This window comes from Aphelocoma coerulescens, chromosome 4 (genome assembly GCF_041296385.1).
Source record: "Aphelocoma coerulescens isolate FSJ_1873_10779 chromosome 4, UR_Acoe_1.0, whole genome shotgun sequence".
In the NCBI taxonomy this organism is placed as follows: Eukaryota; Metazoa; Chordata; class Aves; order Passeriformes; family Corvidae; genus Aphelocoma; species Aphelocoma coerulescens.
The window spans coordinates 53,760,847-53,783,465 of NC_091017.1; the positions used below are offsets into that span (position 1 = coordinate 53,760,847).

The 22,619-nt window shown below is 37.9% G+C and overlaps 1 protein-coding gene across 3 annotated transcripts in view; it reads left to right on the forward strand.

Moving 5' to 3' along the window:
* GABRG1 (gamma-aminobutyric acid type A receptor subunit gamma1) overlaps positions 1 to 22,619 on the forward strand; it is a 53,274-nt gene that overhangs the window by 25,920 nt on the left and 4,735 nt on the right. Inside the window, exons 4-9 of one of the 3 annotated variants that reach the window (XM_069012177.1) lie at positions 14,323 to 14,543; positions 17,293 to 17,375; positions 18,548 to 18,685; positions 18,814 to 18,966; positions 22,027 to 22,242; positions 22,433 to 22,446. In XM_069012177.1, the coding sequence (XP_068868278.1) occupies positions 14,323 to 14,543; positions 17,293 to 17,375; positions 18,548 to 18,685; positions 18,814 to 18,966; positions 22,027 to 22,242; positions 22,433 to 22,446 (825 nt within the window). Of the gene's footprint in view, positions 1 to 14,322; positions 14,544 to 17,292; positions 17,376 to 18,547; positions 18,686 to 18,813; positions 18,967 to 22,026; positions 22,243 to 22,432; positions 22,447 to 22,619 lie in introns of those variants that run through there. The other 2 variants (XM_069012176.1, XM_069012178.1) reach the window with 2 other exon arrangements.

Genomic DNA, 22,619 nt, shown 5'->3' on the forward strand with positions numbered 1-22,619 from the left:
AAATTTTACCCTGTAAGCTCTCTTAATGTGGGCTGTTGGTTTCCTTAGGAAGGCACTTTCCCTGGAGTCAACACTGAGATTTTTAACTAATAATCCAAAAATTGCTTCCATTTCAAGGGCTGTCCTTAGTCCCTTATTTGATTACTTAATAAGAGAATACATTTTCTGTGATTTCCAATCCCCATTTGCCACATATGTTAATTTACACTGGCAAATGTTGTCGTTTAACTATTAAGCTTGGATACAACATGATGTAGAGGGTATTTTTTCTGACAGTGATGCTGAAGCAGCATATCAAGGGAGTATGTTTGTCTGAAAGCTTTAGAGAACACATACTATGAGAGGAAACAGATTTGGTTTTTTAATTGTCTATTTTCCCCTTGCTATTTGATAAACTTTCACTTTCATAATTGGGGTCTATGCATGACATTCATTAGGACTTGTTTTTGAAGGCTGTTGTATTCTGGCGCAACATTTTAGATGCTATAGTCATCCCATGATTAAGGTACATTTTGCTAGAGCTTGTGACCTCTTCAGGCATCTGCAGCCTGAGGAGACACCTTTAACAAGTGTCTGGATCAGTAGCATATTTAGGCTTAAAATACTAAGTCTAAAAATTTTGGATCTATCTTTTAGAGCTAACCTGTGCTATGCATTGTGCAAAGCCATCTAAAATGCAGCTAAGTGCCATTACATGGCACATGCAGGACTACCAGGGTATCAAGCCCAGCCAACGTGGATTTGTGAAAGTAAGGTCCGGCTTGACCAACCTGGTCTCCTTCTATGACAAAATGACCAGCTATGTAGACAAGGGAAAGGCTGTGGTCTGTCTAGACTTCAGTATAATATTTGACACCATCTCCCACAGCATCCTCCTGGATAACCTGGCAGCTCGTAGCTTGGATGGGTGAACTCTAGAATGGGTAAAAAACTGGCTGGCTGGTCGGTCCCAGAGAGTTGTGGCGCATGGAGCTCAATTCAGTTGGCAGCCAATTGCTAGCAGTGTTCCCCAGGGGTTGATACATTGGGGCAAGTTCTGTCTTTATTGATGATCTGGATGAGGGGATCAAGTGCGCCTTCAGTAAATTTGCAGATGATACTAAGTTGAGTGGGAGTGTTCATGTGCTTGAGGGTAGGAAGGCTCTGCAGACAGACTTGGCCAAACTTGATCAGTTGGCCAAGGACAACTGCAGGAAGTTAATAAGGCAATGTGCCAGGTCCTGCACTTTGGTCTCAACAACCCCGTGCAGTGCTACAGGCTGGGGTAAGAGTGGCTTGAGAGCTGTTCAGCAGAAAGGGACTTGGGAGTGCTGGTTGACAGCAGCTGAACATGAGCCAGTGTGTGTGCCCAGGTGTCATCCTGGCCTATATCAGCAATAGTGTGGCCAGCAGGACCAGGGCAGGGGTTGTCCCCCTGTGCTTGGCACTGGTGAGGCTGCACCTTGAGTGCTTCAGTTCTGGGTCCCTCACTTTAAAAAGGACATTGAGGTGCTGGAGCATGGAGCATGTCCAGTAAAGTGCAACAAGACTTATGAAATATCTAGAAAACCTGTCTTAGGGGGAACAGCTGAGGGAGCTGGGTTTGTTTACTCTTGAGAAGAGGAGGCTCAGGGGGAAGGAACCTCATCATTTGGTACAGCTCCCTGAAAGGAGGTGGTAGTGAAGCAGGGCCCAGTCTCTTTTACTGTGCCTACAGTGAGAGGACAAGAAGAACTGGCCTCAAGGTGAGGCAGGTGATACTCAGATTGGATATTGAGAAACTTTTTTCACTGTTTGGATAGTCAGGCATTGGAATAGGCTGCCTGGGGAGGCGGTGGAGTCATCATTGGCAATCACCTGGACGTGTTTAGTAGGTGTCTGGATCTCATGCTGGGTGATGTGGTTTACTGGTTTAGGGGCTACAATTCTGGATTGGTGGTCAGACTTGATGATCTTACAGCTTTCTTCCAACCTTGATGATTTGATGATTCTAAGTGCATTTTTATTAGCAAAATCTTGATCCTCAGTAGCTCTGCAGTAGTCTAGGGTTTTCTTTACAGAGTTTAGATATGCAGTGGCTATTTAGAGCCTATTTTTACTATATATTGAACACTATAAGTAGAAGTATTAGGCTTTTACTGCCTTTCTCCTTCCAAGCTAGGGCCAAGATGAAAAGCAACCACTGTTTGGTGGTGATCAAAGTAGCAGAGTCAGATATTTGGTCCCAGTGCAAAAATGCATGTTGGTCCATGCTGCCTGTTGGCCTCATTAGCTTTCTCTGCCCTGTATTCATCCCCCAAACCCTGTGTATTCATAAATATGCAAAGTTTTGTGCTACTGATGCCCCAAGATGTCCAGGGGAGAACCATGCCAGCACACAGCTGGCAATCACAGCTTTTGTGGTTTGACAAGACGGCTCAAGTGGACAATTCAGCTGGCAGGGAGAGGCATGGCACCCCTCCAAGACATTTTTTCCTTCCTTTAACTAAGAGAAGACCTTTTCTTGTAATTTCTGTTTGATCAAAACTCTCAAGACAATAAAGAGTAATACCACAAATTAGAGAAATTTTTTGAGAAGGAATGCGGGAGCAGTTCCTTAAGTAAGATGCAGAATTGCATTGTGTCAAAAATGAAGAGCAAAGAGAAGAGCTTATACTTTCCCTGTATTTGGTGTATATTTACTCAAGTTTCATATAGTAAATAGTTAGAAAGAAGCAGATTGTTTCTGTAGAGATGCACAGATATTGTGACTGATAGACTAAAAATTGAAAGTGCTCCACCAGACTGTCTATATCTGTCTGTGTAAAACTGCATACATATATAAATATGTAGGTTTACAGAAACAAAATGATACTTTTAAATTTCTGTGCTTTTTAATGTGTTTCTAAGTCATGACTTAGCACTTTGTAGCATTCTGATATCATTGCCATTTTAGTGTGTTTGAGTGCTACTACTTTTTATTTCCCTTCCTGCAGATGAGATGATGCTCTGTATTCGCTTTCTGTATTTATTACTGGAACTTGCTGTTAGAAGGTCCAATCTGAAAATTCCAGGATAAATTTTTAGGACTGCACTTCACTAGACTAGTTCAGTTTCCTTGTTATTTTCCAGCATTTCTCTTCTGTGGATAATTTAGCTTTTGTCACACGATCTTTGCTTATTATCTGTTGAAGGCTACTGTGATTGCAGGTTGAAGCCATACTTTAAAGCCTACCACTCTAATTTTTAACAAGAGAGCTAAGTCACTTAGAAAATCAGATACTCACAGAGTATACAATATGCTACTTTAGTAGGCAGACTGCATGGCCTGGACATTGGTAGGATACAATTTGTCTTGTCATATTGTACCATTTATGACTTTATGTAGAATGGTGGTGAATTTTAAGTATCCTTTGACTTCAAAATTCCACTTCTTTCTCTAGTTGCAATAACTAGCTGCAGATTTTTTTTTTTTTCCAAAGTATTCAAGTATCAATAGGATCAGTATCCTGAAACAGATTGCTCAACACTATTGCACATGTGGAGGATACTTCATGGCCTGGTGTGTCACTGCACTTATTCTACTGGTCACTAAATTTGTATTGAGGATTTGAAGGTTTGTACTCTTACTTTACAATGCAATTTAATTTACACAAAGTACACTAGAGTATAAGTAATCATGACCTGAAGATACTTTACGTAAAGGTACCCTGAAATCCAGTACTTAAAGATACGCACTCTTTCTGTGCATTATTCTGTAAAGGTAGTTTAAACTCTGGTTTTGAATTGTATTCAGTGTTGTGTTACTCAATGGTACTGGATTTAGCAAGGCCCTGATCCTGCAGATAACTAGTCAGTTTACATGTGTGAACATTGACTTCACATGTCACACTGACGTAAGGATTTAACAAACGCTAGAGAAAAAAATCCAAAGTAAGAATCGTCCAGAAGGAAAGATGTGAACTCTCTGTCTCCCTCCTTGTCTGACTGTCTGTTACAGAGCTCTGTGTCTAAATGAACACAGCTCCACATGAGAAATGTAAACACAGTAAATCAGTGCTATGCAAATGCTGCAATAGTAGTAGTAATTCAGAACTGGGTTAGCACTGTTTGATAGGTCTTGTTGTGGTTTGTGAAATGCACCTGAAGCTTTTCCTGGAGGTTAGAATTGCTTTTATGTTTGAGGAAGACGGTTTTGAGGAGAACCAGTGTTCTCTATGAGCTTTATACAGACTTTCTGAAAGGAAGATCATGAGGGATGCACTTTGGCCCATATTTGAGAATTTATGAGGTTTCCTAGGTTGTGGTCATTCATTGTGCAAGCAATGGAAATTTCTGGGAAGTCAAGTGTGTGCACTTTATGCAAATTGGTTTAATTCTCTTTCAAATGGCAGATGTTCTGTGATCAATTTGTTCATAAAACAACGAGCCTTTGAATATTACCTGCTTCTTACTGTACAGTGTCTTCTTTGAAATAAGCTAGAATAATATTTTTTTTCCCAACTTACTCCGTTATTTCAATTAGGGAAGATAGATTCCAATCATTGTGGTGCTAGTCAGCATGGCAAGTGATCATGGTTAATTGGCTTGCTCAGAGGACTGTTTGAGATTGATGGACACTGTTCATTTACGGCATATACTGTAATACAGTATATATACAGCAAATACTCCCTCAGTAGGCTTGAGCATTGTTTTTTTTCTGTTATGGAGTATACTTAGAAGTCAAACCCCATATTTCTGCTGGCATTTCTTATGTTACCAGCTCTAGAAGTTATATGATACTTCACAAGTACAGTTTCATGATTGTTCTCTCTTTTTTTCCCACCAAAAAAAAGATTAGCTTAAATTGATTAGTCTGGTTCTTGCAGTTTGGCTACTGCTATTGCAAGATAACTCTAAGCTTGTCTTGTTCAGGGAGAATTGGCCAAATACACGCAGTATTCTGCTCATACTGGCTCAGCATAGCAGTTCCTGTGTTATTCCCAATTTCTGTGATCAATTTGAAGGGAATGGTGAGGGATGAGGGAAAATGCAGCTACTGTACAACTGACAAATGTTGCTGTAGCCTTCTGAAACCGTAGCAGAGAACAGGCATCTTTTCAGTCTGCACTTTAAACAGCATTCAGTATTTTTCCTCTTCTTAGCTGCAGTTTACCCATTGTCCCTTAATAGGTATGATGCCAGGAGAGGTACTGAAGGTTCCACACAAGTCACTAGGAAAATCTATGCTCTTTGCTGTAAAATATGGCCTGATTTCTGTGTGCCATATAATAGCAATGTTATTATGTAAGGCTGCAGTCTTTTTCTGCTGTGGTTGGTTCTTATATCTTAGATTAGTTCATGCTTTAGGAAATACTGGTTTCATATTGTACCATTGCATCACTTAAGCCACAGTTGGCATGGTTGCAGTAATGATAATTATCAATATAGTAATAGTACTACGACTACTACTACTACTACTACTACAACTACTGTTTATTTTTACTTCAGTCCCCTGATTGGAAATCCAGTTTATATAATCTCAGATTCTTAGCATTCACAGCCAGAGCAATAACCAAACTGCCTCTGAAGTATCCAAGATTTCAGATGTAAGTGCTCTGTAGTTGCATAGGGCTGATCTTTGATTCTGTAATTTGTTAAAGAAATGGCAGAAGTGCTGAGCTGTGGATGTGACTAAGGCTAGACAACAATTCTGAAAAAGCTTGCTTTTTATCTGTGGTCCATCTGTCAGTGTGTTGTGATAAAGTCTCTTAGTTTCTTGTGTTCCTAACACTTGGTCTATTTAAGTATTGACGTGAATATATTTCTTAAACCTCTTCCTTAGGTGCTTCTTCACAGTACGTCTTCCATGATCGTCATCTCTTCTCCTGCTCTCAGTTCCTTCTTGGAAGTTTCATGCACAAATTCAGCCACCTTTCTGTGACAGTTGCTTGCTCTTCTGTGTCTCCTTTTGTCCAGTCTAAAATACTGTCTTGTGTCACTCATATGTGTTCACAGTTGTTTTGTTAGTTCAGTATGACTGAATCACATCTTTAAAGCTTACAACTTTTCACCTCTTTCACACTCTCAGTTGCTGTACATAATCACTGTTGTATGGCATTGAGGACTGATACCTAAAAATTTTCTGATGTGATGAATCTTAGAACCAGGAGTAGGGTCTCAGTTTTAGACTTTCAAATTCTTAATGCAAAGAGATTTTATATTTCTTTATTTTTTGATCAATCACATGGAAACTCTTGTCCAAATTCCCATTTTTTTGCTAATGTGTTTCTGTAACCTTTCCAGTTGCAGCTTAGCTCCTCTCATATCATCTAGAGATGTCCCACAGAGAGAATTTTCCACTTTTTCTACTGACATCTCTTGCTCAAGTTCTTCTTTTGTCTTCTCTTTCATTGGATCTCACACATAAACTGTTTCCTTTCACTTTCAAGGTACTTCAAAACTTGTCCTCAGCGATTTTTAGGTTTTTTTTTTCCTCAAGAGGCCATTTCCTGCCTCAGATCTTGCTAGTTTCTGCTCCCATACTTTCAACTTTTTATATCAATTTCTACCAAGCTGCCCTTTATGCTTGAAAGAAGCTTTCTATAAGTGTCTGCAAAGCCACTTCATTGTTTCTCCTTATGTTTCTGTTTAAACTTACTTTTCCTTTTGTTCATGTCATGTTTTTTTTTTCCTCTGTGAAGGTTAAAAATTATCACAAAGAATTAAGCTCGTGTTGTGCTAAAGTTGCTATCTGTAATTATGCCCCCACTGGCTTTCCAAATCCTGTCTTTTATGTTAAATTCAAACCACAAGCTCCTTGTAGAGGTTATGTATCCTGTATAACCAGTATTGAGTGCCTGCACCATTCAGTTGTGATCTGACATGATCTAAATCAAGAGTAATGTTAATGTAAGTATTACACAGCACTTCATTAAGAGGGTAAAGGTATTGACTAGTGTTAAAGCTAACCCAAACAGCACTTTACTCCTCCTTTTCACCCCAAAGCTACACAGTCCACTTGTCTGCTCTGATGTAAAGTTTATTGTTACTTCCTGTGCTCTAATATCCTCTCCAAATACTTTCTGTCTTCTTCAGCTGTATTGTGTCCCTTGTGTCTGCAGCTAAGAAAAGCTGCATTTAGTTTTTTGTCTGTACCTCTTACCTCTGTGTCAACTATAAGATAAATACTTTGAAGAGCATTACACACCTATTCTTTGTTATTAATTCCTTATCTGTCTGTCTGTATGGACACAGGTTGTGCTGCATTCCAGTTGTTGGAATAATTCAGCTGGCCTAGATTTGAGCTGGGTTTTGGAGAAGAGAGGCAGAGGGTGTGCTTTGATTGTTGCAATAGCTTGTAAACAGCTCGTTGCAATAGAGGCGGACCTCAGCAATGGCTCTTATCACAGAGGTTTTCATGGCTGCCTCTGCTGCTGTGCACCAGGGAAAGCTGCTGTAATTCACTGGCCCCTATAAGAGCTGCTGTCAGGATCTCTGCTGACCCTACAAAACCTCATTCACTCTTAAAAGCCAGGCACCTACAGCAGGATTTTTCCCCTCACGACGCACTTATGGGAAGTTCACTTTGCTGAAGGGGAGCGGTCTGGAAGGCCTCTCTTGCAGCAGCATCTCCAAGCTGTTTACCAATAAAGTAGACCTACCCCTGGAAAGCGTGTTGCCTTACTCCCTTGGCAGTAGGAGTGACTGCACTGACAAAGTAGCTATTAAAAAATGCAATATGCTTTTGCTAATAAGTCAATGCAACTTCACTGCCTGTTGATCTAGGCTTTCATTTTATTTTGGTTTTGTATTATTTTAAATTTCATCAAGTCTTTCACATCTGGGTGCTTATTTAGACCACCACGGAGAATTCGTGTTCAAAACATTTTTTCTTGAAGTGTGTAATTCACCAGCATACAGTAAGTGTTGATTGAGATGTTGCCTTTTTGAATAACAGTAGTGTCTCTATTGTAGAGGTTTGTCTCCACAACGGGTTATGTTCTTGAGACCAGTATGTACGTAGAGGCTCCTTTTAGGAAGTTCTTGGTGGCTGTACATGCTATGATATATATCTTGTATAGTGTAGCAGATGATTGATATTTGGAGCCTCATCAATCAGAAAATCAAATAGGTATGCTGTGTTTCATGTAGGATTGTGTATTTTGCAGGAATTGCAGAGTAGAAACCAAGCCTTAGGTAAGTCTGTTTGCCATCAATGCTGGGAGTTTGAACCATGGCAGGAAGACCATGTACATTAAAGAACAAACAGTAGCTGTGCAATTAGTCTTGCTTTGAAAACATTTGCACCATACTGCATGGTGAAGTATTGCATTTGAAACTTTATAGTTTATTTAAGAAGGGAAACTACAGAATCATGTCTGCTTGAGTAATGTACAGCTTTGTTGTTAAAGTTGCCTGTGAGTCCAATTTTGGCTAGAGTCTCTCTAATTACAGGAAAGTAGATGTAGCTGCTTAATTTAGAAAGTAGAGTCAATGGAGCTGATAAATCACTATTGACAATCTCTAAAGCAAACCCTTAATCCATACCAGTATTTATTCCTGGGGTTTTGATATGTATTTATTTATATATGTTTGGTGGTTGGTTTGTTTTTATTTGTGTGGGGGTTTTTTTTGTTGTTTTTGTTTTGTTTTTGTTTGGTTTTTTTTGTTTCACCTTTTTGGGATTTTTCAGTTGTTGAGGGTTTTTGCTTTGTTTTGTTCTGAGTTCTCTAGTACTTTCTAGAGTTTAAAGTTTGTTTATGAGAGGCACTGGCTGAAATATTCAATTTTCAGTTGAAAAGTAAATCAAAACTTTTTATATAATTTTTACCATGAGAATGTATATAGATTATGTATATAACTTATCTACTTCCTCTCCTTCTGCTCTCTTCAAATGACCAAAATCTAAGCTGATGAAATAAAAGCATAGATTTTGCTGAAGTGCTTTAGCTACTTTTCTAGCTAATCTTTTCACTATTGGTAAGATTTTAATGATAGTTTCTAATCTACAAAACATTGAACTAAATCTTGCCTTTTATTCATATTGTTGTTTGCATCTGTCAATTTGCATGTTCAAAATAAGGACTAGATAAGCACAGATGGCGAATTGTGATGTGAAGAGTGAGGTTTTTTCTGAATTGTGACTATGTGGGTCTTGCTGTACTCCCTCACCTTCAGTAGACATGATTTGCTGTATTTCCACTTACCCTGTGTGTATGTTCTCATAGCATCCTCCAGTGTGATTATCTGTACAGTTACAGCAATCTGAGTGATTAAAAGACTCTGTAAGCAGACGCTATGCACGTCTGTTCACTGCATTTCCTGCAGCACTCACCTCTTCCATGGCTGCAGTATCATTAATGTAATATTACAGGTATGTTTCAGAAGCACTGTGGTTTGGTGGATCTGTTAGATCTCACCCTGAGGTTGGTAAGTTCAGATTGCTTTAGTGAGCAAACTAAAATGGTTTACTAAACCAAGAAATTTTACTTTTGGTTTGGTCTCAGCTATGGGGATTAAGTTCTGAAACCATCGTTGGCCCTGAAGCAGCTCAGAAAAATCTCTTAAAAGGGCTTTTAAAGGAACTTACCAGGGAGAGAAGCCACATTTTCAACATTTTGTTAAGAGAGGTTATACATCACAGATAGGTTAAATATTTTAATAAATTACTTTATGGCCCCCCTTATTTATGTCCAAAGATATTTGAGTGAGGGAAAAGGTAAAGGTTACGAGTGTTTATTGGCAGCACCCTGGGAAGATAAATTGGCTAATGCTCTATGCTTTATTTGGTGCTTACCTCTTAGGAAGGCTTTTGTCTATGAGTTTTTTGTTTTTAAAATCTCTTTATCGGCATACTAAACCAATATTTGGTATTAAATCACGTCTCTTGTTGTGGAAACATATAGACTGGTAGAATGCTTTTTTTAGTTTTCCCTTCTTAATTTTTTTTTTTAAATTCCTTGCCTCACTGACATTGAATTCCAGTTTAAGGAATTAGAATGCTGAATGGAATGATAAAATAACTGATAAAGTGGTCATGTAAACTTGTTAGTTGAACTGCTTTGAGGGGCTCCATATGAAACAGATTTCAGAATGTCCCATTACAGAAACCTTGAGGTGCCCTTCACATAAAATTTTGAATCTGGAAGAAAAGCTGGGGTGGGTTTCTGAGCAAAGATGAAGTGACAGGAATATGTTTTTATTAATTTTTCTCTGAAATTCACCAGTCATTAGCTGCATTGTAGGTCTGTAATTTGTAACAAAATTTTTTAGTTCTGAGTTTGGTTTTGGGACTCTTCCTTGATTTACTGTTTGGCCTCATGAAACTAGGCCACTTTTTCCTGTTCTTAAACAAAATGTGTTGCATTTAACATAATCCAGCCCACAATTTAGCTACTTGTTACTTGCCCTCTCCACAATTTTTTTATTGTGGAATATCAAATCAGTTTTTGGACTGTCAGGCAAAATATCCAAGAACTCTATTTTTCTTCTTTGTTAGGCTTTTTTCTATCCTTATTGATATTATGTTGGAATTTGTGTGATGCAGTTTGTAATGAGAAACAATTGTGTCAGATGATATCTGCCTCCCTTTCTTTCACAGCTTTCCAGTAAAAAAAAAAGCAGTCCACTGACCTGTTATCAAGTCTGACTGTAATTGAACTGTGCATGACAATGAAATATGTTGAGGATTCCATTTATCCCCCTTCAATAGCTGTTCCTACTTTGTTTGAAGTGATTGATTTATTTATTAAATGACTTTCACTCAGGCTATGAACGTGTTTGTCCGTGGTCACAGTTTGTTCCCTTCTTGGCCCTTTAATGGTTATCTCTGATTAGTCACACTGTTCCCAGCCTTTGGAATTTGTTATTATCTTTTAGAGAGGAAAGAGAGGGAGGAGGATTGAAGTTATCCGTAAATAATTAGGCAGGTGGGCAGTTCATGTCAGATGTGAAAAAAGTACTCAGTGATTTAATCAAATGCCAAATATGAGCCAATGTGTGCCATTGTTCTTGAACCCTGTGAGGGTAAATATGAATAAGCATGCGTTCTGCTGTGGCTGTTACTAACACAGCCGTAGATGGATTCCACTTTATTCTGCATGGCTATTTTGTCATTAGCTTAATTGGAAAGAGAGAGTAGTAAACCAATTTTTATGGTTGCACAGTGGCATTAAATGGTGAGTTACATGAAAGTCTAGTAGAAGTAGTGATAAGAGCAATAATTTTAAATTTTGTAAGAAAAACAGGAAAGCAAAATAGTTGGCTGGAAAGATTCGCTGCACTAAAAGAATATTATATAAATCTTGCTGCTGTTGTGCTTGCTTATACAATATCTGAAAAAAAGATAGGGCTTCTATTCATCTTGTTTTAGAAACAAAGTACTCCCAGAAAAGACAGTATGGTGATTTTTCTACCTAATTTTTAACAGATTTTATGCACCCAGATTCCCTCTTCGTAAAGGAAATATTTTTCAGGAGATGCAAATTTAGGGAATTCAACATGTGATTCACTTCAGAGAAAGACAGTAAAGGCTAAAAATGTGATCCCATGTAAGATGAATTGTGTGAAGAATATGTGCTGCCTCAGGATGTATTATGGACCCTCAAAGACAGAGAGGTCTCAGGGAGGCATAGGACAAATAGATATGCTGAAAAGTAGATAGTAATGTCACCAAGGCAGATGGTAGAAGTGGAATAATTGTTCTTGGGTGAAATCGGAGCACTGTCTCTGGGTCCCTGCTGAAGAGCAGGGTGAACTGCTGCTGCCACCCACCATGAGGCTGCAAGCCCATGTCTTTCAGGTGGGATGAATGGTAACATTATGCCTGTGCTTGGGTGATTGCAGAGAGAGAGGGAGACGGAGATGTCTGGGTGCAGAAGTGTGAGCTTATAAATGGAGGCCAGGTCTCTTCAGGTGTGTTACAAGAGGCTAGGACTTGGATCTCATTTGACATTCAGCAAGATGCTTGGAAACAAGGAGTTACTAATATTCTGATGTTAAATTATTGCCTACTAGATTTTTTCTGAACAGTTAGAAATGTACCATGAAGAATTGTTTTTGGGGTTTTTTGTGTTTTCTTTTCCAAAAGTTTTTTAAACAACTGCTCTTATACATGGCATGCTGGTTTCATCTGGGGTAGAACTAATTTTCCTCTTGGTAGCTGGCACAGTGCTGCAGTTTGGATTTAACAGGATACAAACTTGCACATTTAATACTGAAAGGTAAAAGAATACCTGAGGCCATTCCCTTGTTTTTTGTGTTCAAAATAATCTTCCTTTTTTATTCTACTTTATTAGAGTGGTTGATATTCTGTGACAACCTGTGTTTTTTTGCTTTCATGGATTTGACTATAATGTCTCTTTGATAATTTTTTTTTCTCAAACCAGGTATTGCTAGTGTGAAGTGGCTGCATAGAGTAGCACCTTCAAACTCAGTCTTCACTTTTGTACATTTGGTCGTGTCTGTTGATTTTGCTCACTGACTTCTTTTTTTTTTCTTCTATTTATACTGTAAAGGCAATGCACGAATCTTTGTTCATTCTGTTCCATTAAAGCCCATTAAAACACTTCTCTGGTGCACTGCCTTGGGCTCTCCTTTATACCACAGCAGGGCAAGTTTCATTTTCAGTTGTAACCACTACACATGAGCACAGAAAGCTGAATTTTAAAGTTAAGCAGTTCCAGGGTTTTCACAGGTGTCTGGAATTCTGTTTACAGAAATAAAAAAAAAGATCAGGGACTTGTTTTGACCTTCATGGCAGTGACTCTCAAAAAATATGCAGAGTTTTAGATCAAAGTCACCGTCCAAATGCATTTTTATTAGTCTTTTTGTTCTGTCTCTCCACTGTTTGCCTCATGCATTAGTTGTTCATAACCTTTGAAAATCACTGAGTTACCACAGTTCAGGTGGTAATTCATCTGCCATACATCACAGAGCAAGAGGAAGCCTCCTTCTAGCATATCTGTTTCCTAAGCTTCCACTTCTCCCATCTGGTGAGGTGGGAAAATTAAGAGAGTTTCAGATAGTCCTGGAATATCTGCCTTGGCACTTCTCAAGGATAAAGTGCTGAATTTCTCAAACTTTCTTGAGAGGTGGGTGGTATCAGTTGCTGAAATTAATGAGGAATCTGTAACTTATACAGTTGGCTGCTGTGATTGTTTAAAATGAACAACAAAAAAAAATCCACTCCAATCAATGAAGCTTTCAGCTTTTATTTAAAAACCGAATTCTCTGGCTGCACTATGCATTCTTACTGACCAAGTAAACTAGTAGTAACCCCTTTGGCTAAAGTAAGAGTGTGACACACTGTCTCTTCCTTGCTTTCGCCTGTCCATTCAGCCTGTAGCTGAGAGGTGAACAACCAACACCAAGTGTTTAAGTCTGGTGTCCAGCTCCTTCCGTGCAGGGGAGCTGCTGAGGTGCTCATTGAAGCCCTCCTGGGGCAGCCGTGCAGAGAAGATCACTTCTGCCATCCGGTAGTGAGGCTATTGCCATTAAAGTCAGAGTCATGGTCTAGTGCTGTGCCAACACAAAGAGCTGCTGCTTTGCCCCTTTTTCTGAAGTGCAGAAACAACTGGCTGGATTCCTTGAAAAGGAGAATTCTTTTATGCACCTGTATTGTTTATCGCTCTCAAGTTTTACTGTGTCAAGAATTTTTTAATAAAATGGGGTTTCCTTTTATTTATTTATTTTGGTTTTCCACCATTCTTTTCACCGAATCCATTAAGTCTACAGAGGAATTTTATTTTCTATTACAGAAGGCACTTCCTTGAGGCTTTAATAAGTAAAGTGGAATTTCTTTAGGGAAATTTCCTTCCTGATTATGATTATGTATACTTTTGTATGTTTGTTGGTAGGTATACAAGGCAGATGTTAACAGATGGTTCTGCAAACTGTCATGTTTAATTTCCACATATTCATGAATTCTTCATAATCTGAAATTTCTTGAAAGATGTTTAATTGCATGTTGAAAAGTTTGGGGTAAAATACAGAAAGCTTGTTTTGTTTGGTTCTTAAAAGATGTAGAATATCTGTCTTAACAAACATAGTCTAACCCTGAAGTACTAAGGTTGCCCTTAAATTTCTGTCCAGGGCCCCCAGAGGTGATTGCACTGTGCGGGAACCTCCAAGTTACAGTAAGCTCCCATCATGTATCTTCTTCCTGAAATAATCACTGTGTGTCAGGGGAGAAGAGGAAGGGACAGAAGGCTGTGGGCATCTTTTGTCTCTCATTCTGGGTTTACTGGCTGCTGTCTGCTATGCAAATGGTAATACAAAAGAGAATAGAGGAGGTGGCTTCAGATTTATATATGGGTCAAAAACCAGTTGGCTTGCAGACTTTGGTAAATGTAAACATAGATATGGTTGTTTCTCTGTTTTTAGGAATACACTATAGATATAATTTTTGCCCAGACTTGGTATGACAGTCGTCTAAAATTTAACAGCTCAATGAAGGTGCTTATGCTTAATAGCAATATGGTTGGAAAAATTTGGATTCCAGACACTTTCTTCCGGAACTCAAGGAAATCTGATGCTCACTGGATTACAACTCCAAATCGTTTGCTTCGAATCTGGAGTGATGGAAGAGTATTATACACTCTAAGGTGGGTTTTCATTGTTTGGATAGAAAAAACCCCAAAACCCTGGTATGACCAGGAATATGAAAATAATGAATATGAACCAAATTCCTGGCATCTGTTTTGTTATGGACTGCAGGAATTTGCAAAGAGTTGATTAAACAAGAAAATAAAGATTATTCTATCATGAAAAAGAGGAAATTCATAGTACTGAAATATAATGCAAGGATATTTGGGTAAGGAAAGCTGAAGGGGATAGAAAATTTTGATCTCATTTAGGTACAGGCAATATTTAAAAAAGGATGTTATGTAATATTTATCATCATGGTGGTCTGTCACTAATATATTGCAGATAAATTATTTGTGGTCTAAATACGTCAGTATCTAGTTTCCACCAAATTATATTTTGTAAGTAAAATACTAAATGCTTCAGATAATAAAAATTATAAGGAGTTTGATTAAAGCTAACGCCCCAGTCCTGCGTGTACTTCTTAACATATTTACCCTTGCAATCTATTAAAATCAACAAATCTGTTCATCCAAATTAGGCATAAGCAAACATGTTGGTGATAATTCTACTTGGCAAATGGGAGATGCCTGTGCTGCTTTTAAGCTTAAAGCTGTATGTACTGATTTTTGAGGCACTTTTCAAACAGTTCTTGAAAGGCTGTAGTCTACAGAAACTATTTTAGGGTCATCTCTGTCATATTTTTTAAATATGCCTAAAAAATCTTGCAATAGATCAGGAGCTGGTCAAGAAGTAGTCCATGCAGAGGATGCCATAAATATGATTTTGCTTTTAAGAGTTTATTAATTTGTTTATTTACTTATATATTTAAAACAAAAAGTAGCACTTTTAATTACTTTCTTCTCAGTCATTTATGCTATGTTCATATGCAGGCTATGTTGTATGAAAAATTTATAAATTTCTCCTGTATTGAATGTAAGAACAATTAGAATGCTTTACAGGGATTCTCTTCACTGAATTTTTTCTTAGTATGCATCATTTGAGAGCATACAGACATCTCTGAAGAGCACTTTTTAAATGGTTTATTATGCCAGTTGGTGTTTATAAAAGCCTCTAGAGAGCCCCTTCTGTTGACATGCTAATTTTTTTTTTCTTTTCTAATTAGCAATTGTAGAGTCATACTTGGACTTTACCCTTCCATTGTCCATTCAGTTTAAATGTAAAATTTCTTCTAAAGAGATCCAAAATAACAGAAGGAAATAAATATAAGCAGAAAAATCATGTGAGTCCTCACAGAGCAATAGATTAGAATTACTGTGTCAGAGTATGAGCAATAAAGTGCAGTGATCTGGTAACAAAACAGCAGAACAGGCTCTCACCCAGCACTGCAACATGCAAACATCTGTATAGGTGAGGATATGGCCTGAATTTGACCTAAGGTAAAACAACATTGAGAGGTTCATATCTTGCTTTTTGAAGGAACAGTAATATGATCTGACAGTGCTCCAGGTTCGTGGGCTTCCCTGTATCACCACTCTTTCCTTGTCAGTAATTGAGGGGGCAGACATGGTGAAAATGTTAATCAGCCTTACTGAATCTCCTCTGAGGGTAGCCCATGGTCTGTCCATTGCACCATCAGTGATTCCAGATCTAGTTGTGTTGCTTTTAACAGAAGGCTTGGCTTATTTTCTTTTGAGTGTTTAACTATCCAAAAATTGAAAATGGAAAGTAAAGGCAATAGATACATAAATCATAGTAGACAAATTTGAAACTCACCTCCATAGTGATGCAAGAATTTGGCTCAAAAGTGTGGAGAAGGGTCTTTCTTCTTCTCTCCAACAGTGTATGCTAAGAAATACACTTTTCCTTATAAACCTTTGGTCAGGTCATAGTGGAAGTTTGTGTAGAATAAATTGTTCAGAGACTTATGAAACTATCTGGCAGCATGTCTCAGAGTCTTTTCCCATCCCTTCTTGTCTAATATGTAGGCATTGCATACTGTCAAGTATGTGAGCATTATGGCAGTTTTTAAAGTTGATTTTAAAAGACATTCTGACTTCCTACTTTGTTGCCAACAAAGGAGGAGGTATTTTAAATGCAAAGAAGTCAGTTTGGAGTCTAGCCCCTTCCTTTGGCTTACTAGTGAAAGGTAGCAGAACTGGGTTTTGCACTGATTACTTGGAAGTCCTGTGAAAATCTGTGATAGCATTTTCAAAAGCAGAAAGGGATTCAGTTCAGACAATTATGAGTACTAAGTCAGTTCTAAAATGTTTATAAGTTGTGAATTATTTGAATGCCTTAGACATTAAATGAGTAAAAACATTTTCTGCTTTTTCCTGTCCAAATACTTTTTTCACCAGAACTGCTTCCATGAGCAAGTCCAATGTCCCCCACCTATTTTCTCTTGTTTAAAGCTACCAGGTACAGCAATGCCAAATGCAATTTGACTTGATAAATGGGCCTTTATTTGCTATAATAACCTCCTCTCCTTCCCATCTTCAGACCCTCCTTTTTATCCCGTTTCTTATAGAGCTGAGAGGTGCCCCCAAATCAATTGAAATTTTTGAAATGGCTTGAAATACCATTTGAAACAACAGAGACTCAAGTTGCATGCAGTAATAGTTCTTGTTTTGTTCTTTGGTGCTGATGCAGGATGTGGTTTTGCTGATACACACAGGAGGCTATTCATAATATCCATGAATGGGAAAAATTTATTTCTGGGTATGTTCTTTACTATGTAGTCCAAAATGTCTGCATTCCTGAATATAACCTTTTTTCTTTTTTTTTCCCCCTTCCTTTTCTAATTAGGTTGACAATTAATGCTGAATGTTATCTTCAGCTTCATAATTTTCCTATGGATGAACACTCCTGTCCTCTGGAGTTTTCAAGCTGTAGGTGGTAAAATAATTTTTTTTCTTCTTTATGTTCAGGCTTTAAATTTCCTTAAAATCTGGCAGCAGAAGAGCAAATGTTTACTTCTTAAAGCCTTACAGCATAAGAAAGAACTGACTGTTCATGTTTTGAGTAGATTTATTGCATTATTTAATGCATTAAAAAATGAGTTAAATCGCATGCATTTTTTGCAACTTTAAAAATAGTCTTGTTGCTTTGGAGTCTAATACGATGCCTATTCCAGTTAATGGAAATGCACTTCCCTGGAAAAACTTTGTTTTCTTATGCCTGCAAGACTTTGAATTAGTTCCATGTGGTATACTTAAAAGGAAAAATAAGATATGTCTTCTTCAACCTGCTCCTGTAAATGTTGGATCAGTATAAGAAGTCCTTTTCATTTCAGTGGGACTTATTTTATATGAGCAAAACCACAACCTTCAGGCTCTATTTTTTTTGAAGCAAACTTACGTTAAAAAAAAAAATCCTAGGGGAATTGTGCTATTGTAATCATAGAATCATTAAGGTTGGAGAAAACTGCCAGGATCATCAAGTCCAACCTACAGTCATAGGCTGAGAACACCAACTTCTCGACTGAGCCATATCACAAAGTGCCGCATCCCGTTGTTTCTTGATAACCTCCAAGGATGGTGACTCCACTACCTCCCTGGGCAATTGGATGGCAAACCATTCCAATGCTTCACAGCCTTTCAGTGAAGAAATTCTGCCTGATATCCAACCTGAGCCTCCCCTGATGCAGCTTGAGTCCATGTCCTCTCATCCTGTTGCTGGCTGCCTGGGAGTAAGAGGCCACTTGCTAATAAGTGTCTGTCCTTTTAAGCTCTTCCTGGTCATTTAACAATAATGTAATTACATTTATGTATTAATTCATTGTGATGATTCGGAACCAGTTTTTATTACTGGAGTTTGAGAATATGATGTAGATATTTTCTAAACATTTGTATTGATACAGCTTTTGATTAATCATACATTTACCTAGGCTTAAAATTGAGGCCCTATATTTTGTAGTTAAATTTAAATGTATCAGGAGGACTATAGGCAGTCTCAGATCCACTTTATGTTTAGGCCTGGTTTAGTTTGTAAGTCACTTCAGAGATCAGAAAACATGCTTTGGTACATTCTATGGATGAATGTTTGATTTTTTTTATTCTAGATGGATATCCCAGAAATGAAATTGAATACAAATGGAAGAAAACCTCTGTTGAAGTGGCAGATCCAAAATACTGGAGATTGTATCAGTTTGCATTTGTAGGGCTACGAAATACAACTGAGATTTCTCATACCTTGTCTGGTAAGGCAAAGTGTTGAATTTTATTTTGTGCAATATCTATGTAGAGCAAGACTAACAAAAGAAGATACAACCTAAAACCATATTAGATGTCATGTAAATGCTTTTTATTCTTTTTTTCAAATTTTCAGGTGATTATATTATTATGACAATATTCTTTGATCTCAGCAGACGCATGGGATATTTTACTATTCAGACATACATTCCTTGTATACTCACAGTTGTTCTTTCATGGGTATCATTTTGGATCAATAAGGATGCAGTTCCTGCAAGGACTTCTCTGGGTAAGAATGTCTTTTTTCATCCTTGAAGGATCTGGTACTCCCAAAGAATACAAATGTGCAGCAGGGAGTAAATAAAGCACGGCTTACTCCCCTTCAGATTGTGACCATTGGTCATTCTTTCTCTTGAACTGCAAGATTGGGAGTAGGAGAATACTGCTGTAGTTGCACAGCAGAGCTTAAGGAGGCAATGCTGAGCATGGAAATCCTCATCCAAGCCTTGTGCGTCTGCTGTTGTTCGCATAAACACATTTTTTCTCCTTTATGCTTTTTTTATCATCTCTGGGGACTGCCATGTGGCAATCATTAGTCTGACACTTAGCATCATGGAACAAATGAAGTTATTACTACATGAGCAAAAACTGTGAAAATCAGGTTTAAGTTTTTTTTGTTGTGGTTTTTGTATTGTTGGTATTGGTTTTTGTTTGTTTGTTTGGGGGGGTGTTGTTTGTTTTTAATAGAAAAATTCAATTATTCTTTTAGATCCAGGATAGGACAGAAAATTTGCAACCAAAGCTGCACTTCAAGCAGTTGAGCCTATAAGTCACAAAAACTCCTGTTTTTACTACAGGCAGTACTGAAGTGTGTTGCAAGTTCCACTACAAATATAACTCCGTGTTAGTGTCATCTTGGCTGACCTGTTTAGCATGGTGTCAGTCTCCTAAGTTTGACTGTTCAGGATTCACGTGCTGCCCTGGAGAAAAGTTGTAGTCCCCACATTAAAGCCTGATACACACGTACGTGGAGTGCACAGGACACAGCTTTGAGCTTAGCAGTGACAGGTGCTTATAGTAGAACTAGTGACAGTAGTCTGACCTATTCTGGAGGAAAGGTCAAGACCTGAAGAGTTGTATCTTAGGAAGTGAGAGATGTGAGTTAATTTTCCTCATCAGTTACAGTGTTGTGAGCACACCATTCCCACCCTACAAGGCCATTTACTATCAGAAACATGGGTCCACACTTTAACTTAACTCCCTGCCTTTCCCACTGAAACTGGACCACTTGCAAGCCTGCCAGATTAATGAGTCAAGAGAGAAAGTAAGCAAAAATGAGCCGTGGCTCAGTAGCCTGATGAAAAAGCAAGGGAAGAGAATCCAAGTCTTGGATCTTAACTTTATGTTATTTAAAAGTACTGCAAAGTTTAGTGAAGAGAGGCTAAAGTCTTGAATAAATAAGTGAGAATTACTTTTGATAGTTTTAGACCATGATGCATAAATCTCATCAGATTTCTTTGACTGACTAATCATTGGACGACATCCTTGGGGGTTCTGACTAGTTATAATACAATAGTTATAACAGGAAAAACTGTTCTACTAGTATCCTGCTGGTTCTGTATCCAGTTTTTTCTTTTTACAAAGTACTTTTTGTATGCAATGAACCTAGAAATTCACCTTTGATGTCATGGTTAAGCTGAAGTTTTCAAGCTCCCACTTCAGCAGTAGTAGCCTTCATCTACTTGAGGTGAAATACAAACATCTGTAATATCTTATTTACAGCTCCCTGCAGGTAACTGAACTCCTTTCTTATGAACATGCAAAAGTCATCATTTGACAGATTGTAGGATGACTTTTCTCACATGCAAATGTTCTGGAGAAGGAGAAAGAGAGTACCTGTCAAATAGACACTATTTTATGGAAAAAGAAGTTTAACCAAGAAAGCCAAAACTAAGCAAGGTCTATCATGGCATGTTTTGCTGTTGGAGGTTTGCTCCCTGTGACAGCACCCATATGCCCTTCACACAGTAGACAGGGCTGGAAAAATTCGTGTCTCTTTTTATCCTCTCTGAATGGAAGTTGGTACAGGGAATGGTGGGTGGCACTTCCCACCCAGAGGCTGTGCTGGGGTCTGGTACACTGAAAAGCTTTTTCTCTCATATATGTTGGGAGATCCTGGCAGACTGTGGTTTCCCAGAGCAAAAGATTTGAGGTGATTAAAGGTATTTAAATATTTAGCTATACAGAGAAATACCTAATTGATTTTCAAAAGTATCTAGTGGGAGTGAAGAACTTTTGAAGAACTCTGTTATTATCTGTTTGCCCTTTTAGGCATGTAATTTCATTGGGAAATCTCTTGGAAAATCACTACTGCCTTCCTGCTGCAGGAACAGTCCATAGCAACCACTGATTCCACATTTTAATTTATAAGCCATAGACACCTTTAGACTGGTGTAACCCCCTTTTTTTTTTTTCTTTTTTTAATAGTCCCGTGCATATAAATAAAAAATTATGTATGTGTTCAAGTATTGATCTCCAAAGGAAAGGTCACACCTTAATTTTGGACTGCTATGTAAAAGGTTTTGCATCTCCCTGAAGCATCCAATATAAAAAGAAACTGTTAATACCTTATAAATGCTAAACCAATGAAGAGCAGTATAGTTGAGATTTTGAACACATAGCTATTAAGGCCAGTTTATTCTTTTAATTAACTTGTATGTAAGTGAATCAAGGGAAACATTTTCTGTTATTTAAGACAGTGTTGAAAGCATATCTGGTAAGTTAGAGAATGAGACCAGAAAGCCATGAATGTCACGTAATTTGATCTTCTATGTGTCAGAAGCAGACAACTGGAGACATTATTCATTTTTCCCATGTTTATCAAAAGCTTGAAATCATTGATTAATAACACACCTTTTATTTCTGAATGCATCCTTTTAAGTATTTTGTTCTTTCAAGAGCTAAAGGATTTCCTTGTGTTTATAAAATTAGTGTGCTTATTTGTACCTGTTTGTCTACTGTATTTATGTGTACATTTAATGTCAGATTTATAATATTAATCAAACTTAGGTTATTCAGTGTGTTGAAAATAGGAGGGATTTAAAGGGAAGGTGAAATGTGCTGCTTTCTCTATGATCCCATGGATGCTGCTGCATCCATAGGTATGAGGCTTCTTGCAATAGCACCAATGTGTGTGGATGTAGTCAGTGGGGAACCCTGCTGTGGCTCAGTTCTTATGCAACTCATCAATAAATTAAGAGCTAATATGATGACTTTTTTTGGTGACAATGTGATTGGATTACCTATACATTTCCCTCTTTCTGTCTTTTTTTCTTTCTTTCTCAAACAGGGATCACCACGGTGCTGACCATGACAACACTGAGTACAATTGCTAGGAAGTCACTCCCAAAGGTTTCCTATGTGACAGCAATGGACCTTTTTGTTTCAGTTTGCTTTATTTTTGTGTTTGCTGCCTTGATGGAATATGGCACCTTGCATTACTTTACCAGCAACAGAAAAGGGGACAAAGGAAAAGAAAAGAAGGCAAAATCTAAGCCATCAGTAAGTTTAGTCAAACAAGAAAAAAAAGAAATACAGAGAGATTTTTATTGTAGCATTCATTTCGAGAGACTGCTTCTTAACTAGAAAAGCTAATGTTCAAAGATAATTAACACTAATATTTATTTTGTCATTTTTTTACAGTTGGAGGCTTGTACTAATTTTGTGTAAATATGACTAATGAGTAAAGGGTTTAGATGATTTCAGTTATGTGAATGGGAACACATGAATCTAAGGTGGAGAGTGGTTTGATATAATATTCCATGCCCTTAGTGCTTCTAGAACTGCCCATGAATTGTGTGCCCACGGAGGTGGTTCTGTCTGGGCACAGTGCTTCTGAAAACAGCACCTGGCAGAGAACCGCAGCCAAGAAGGTAGCAGTAA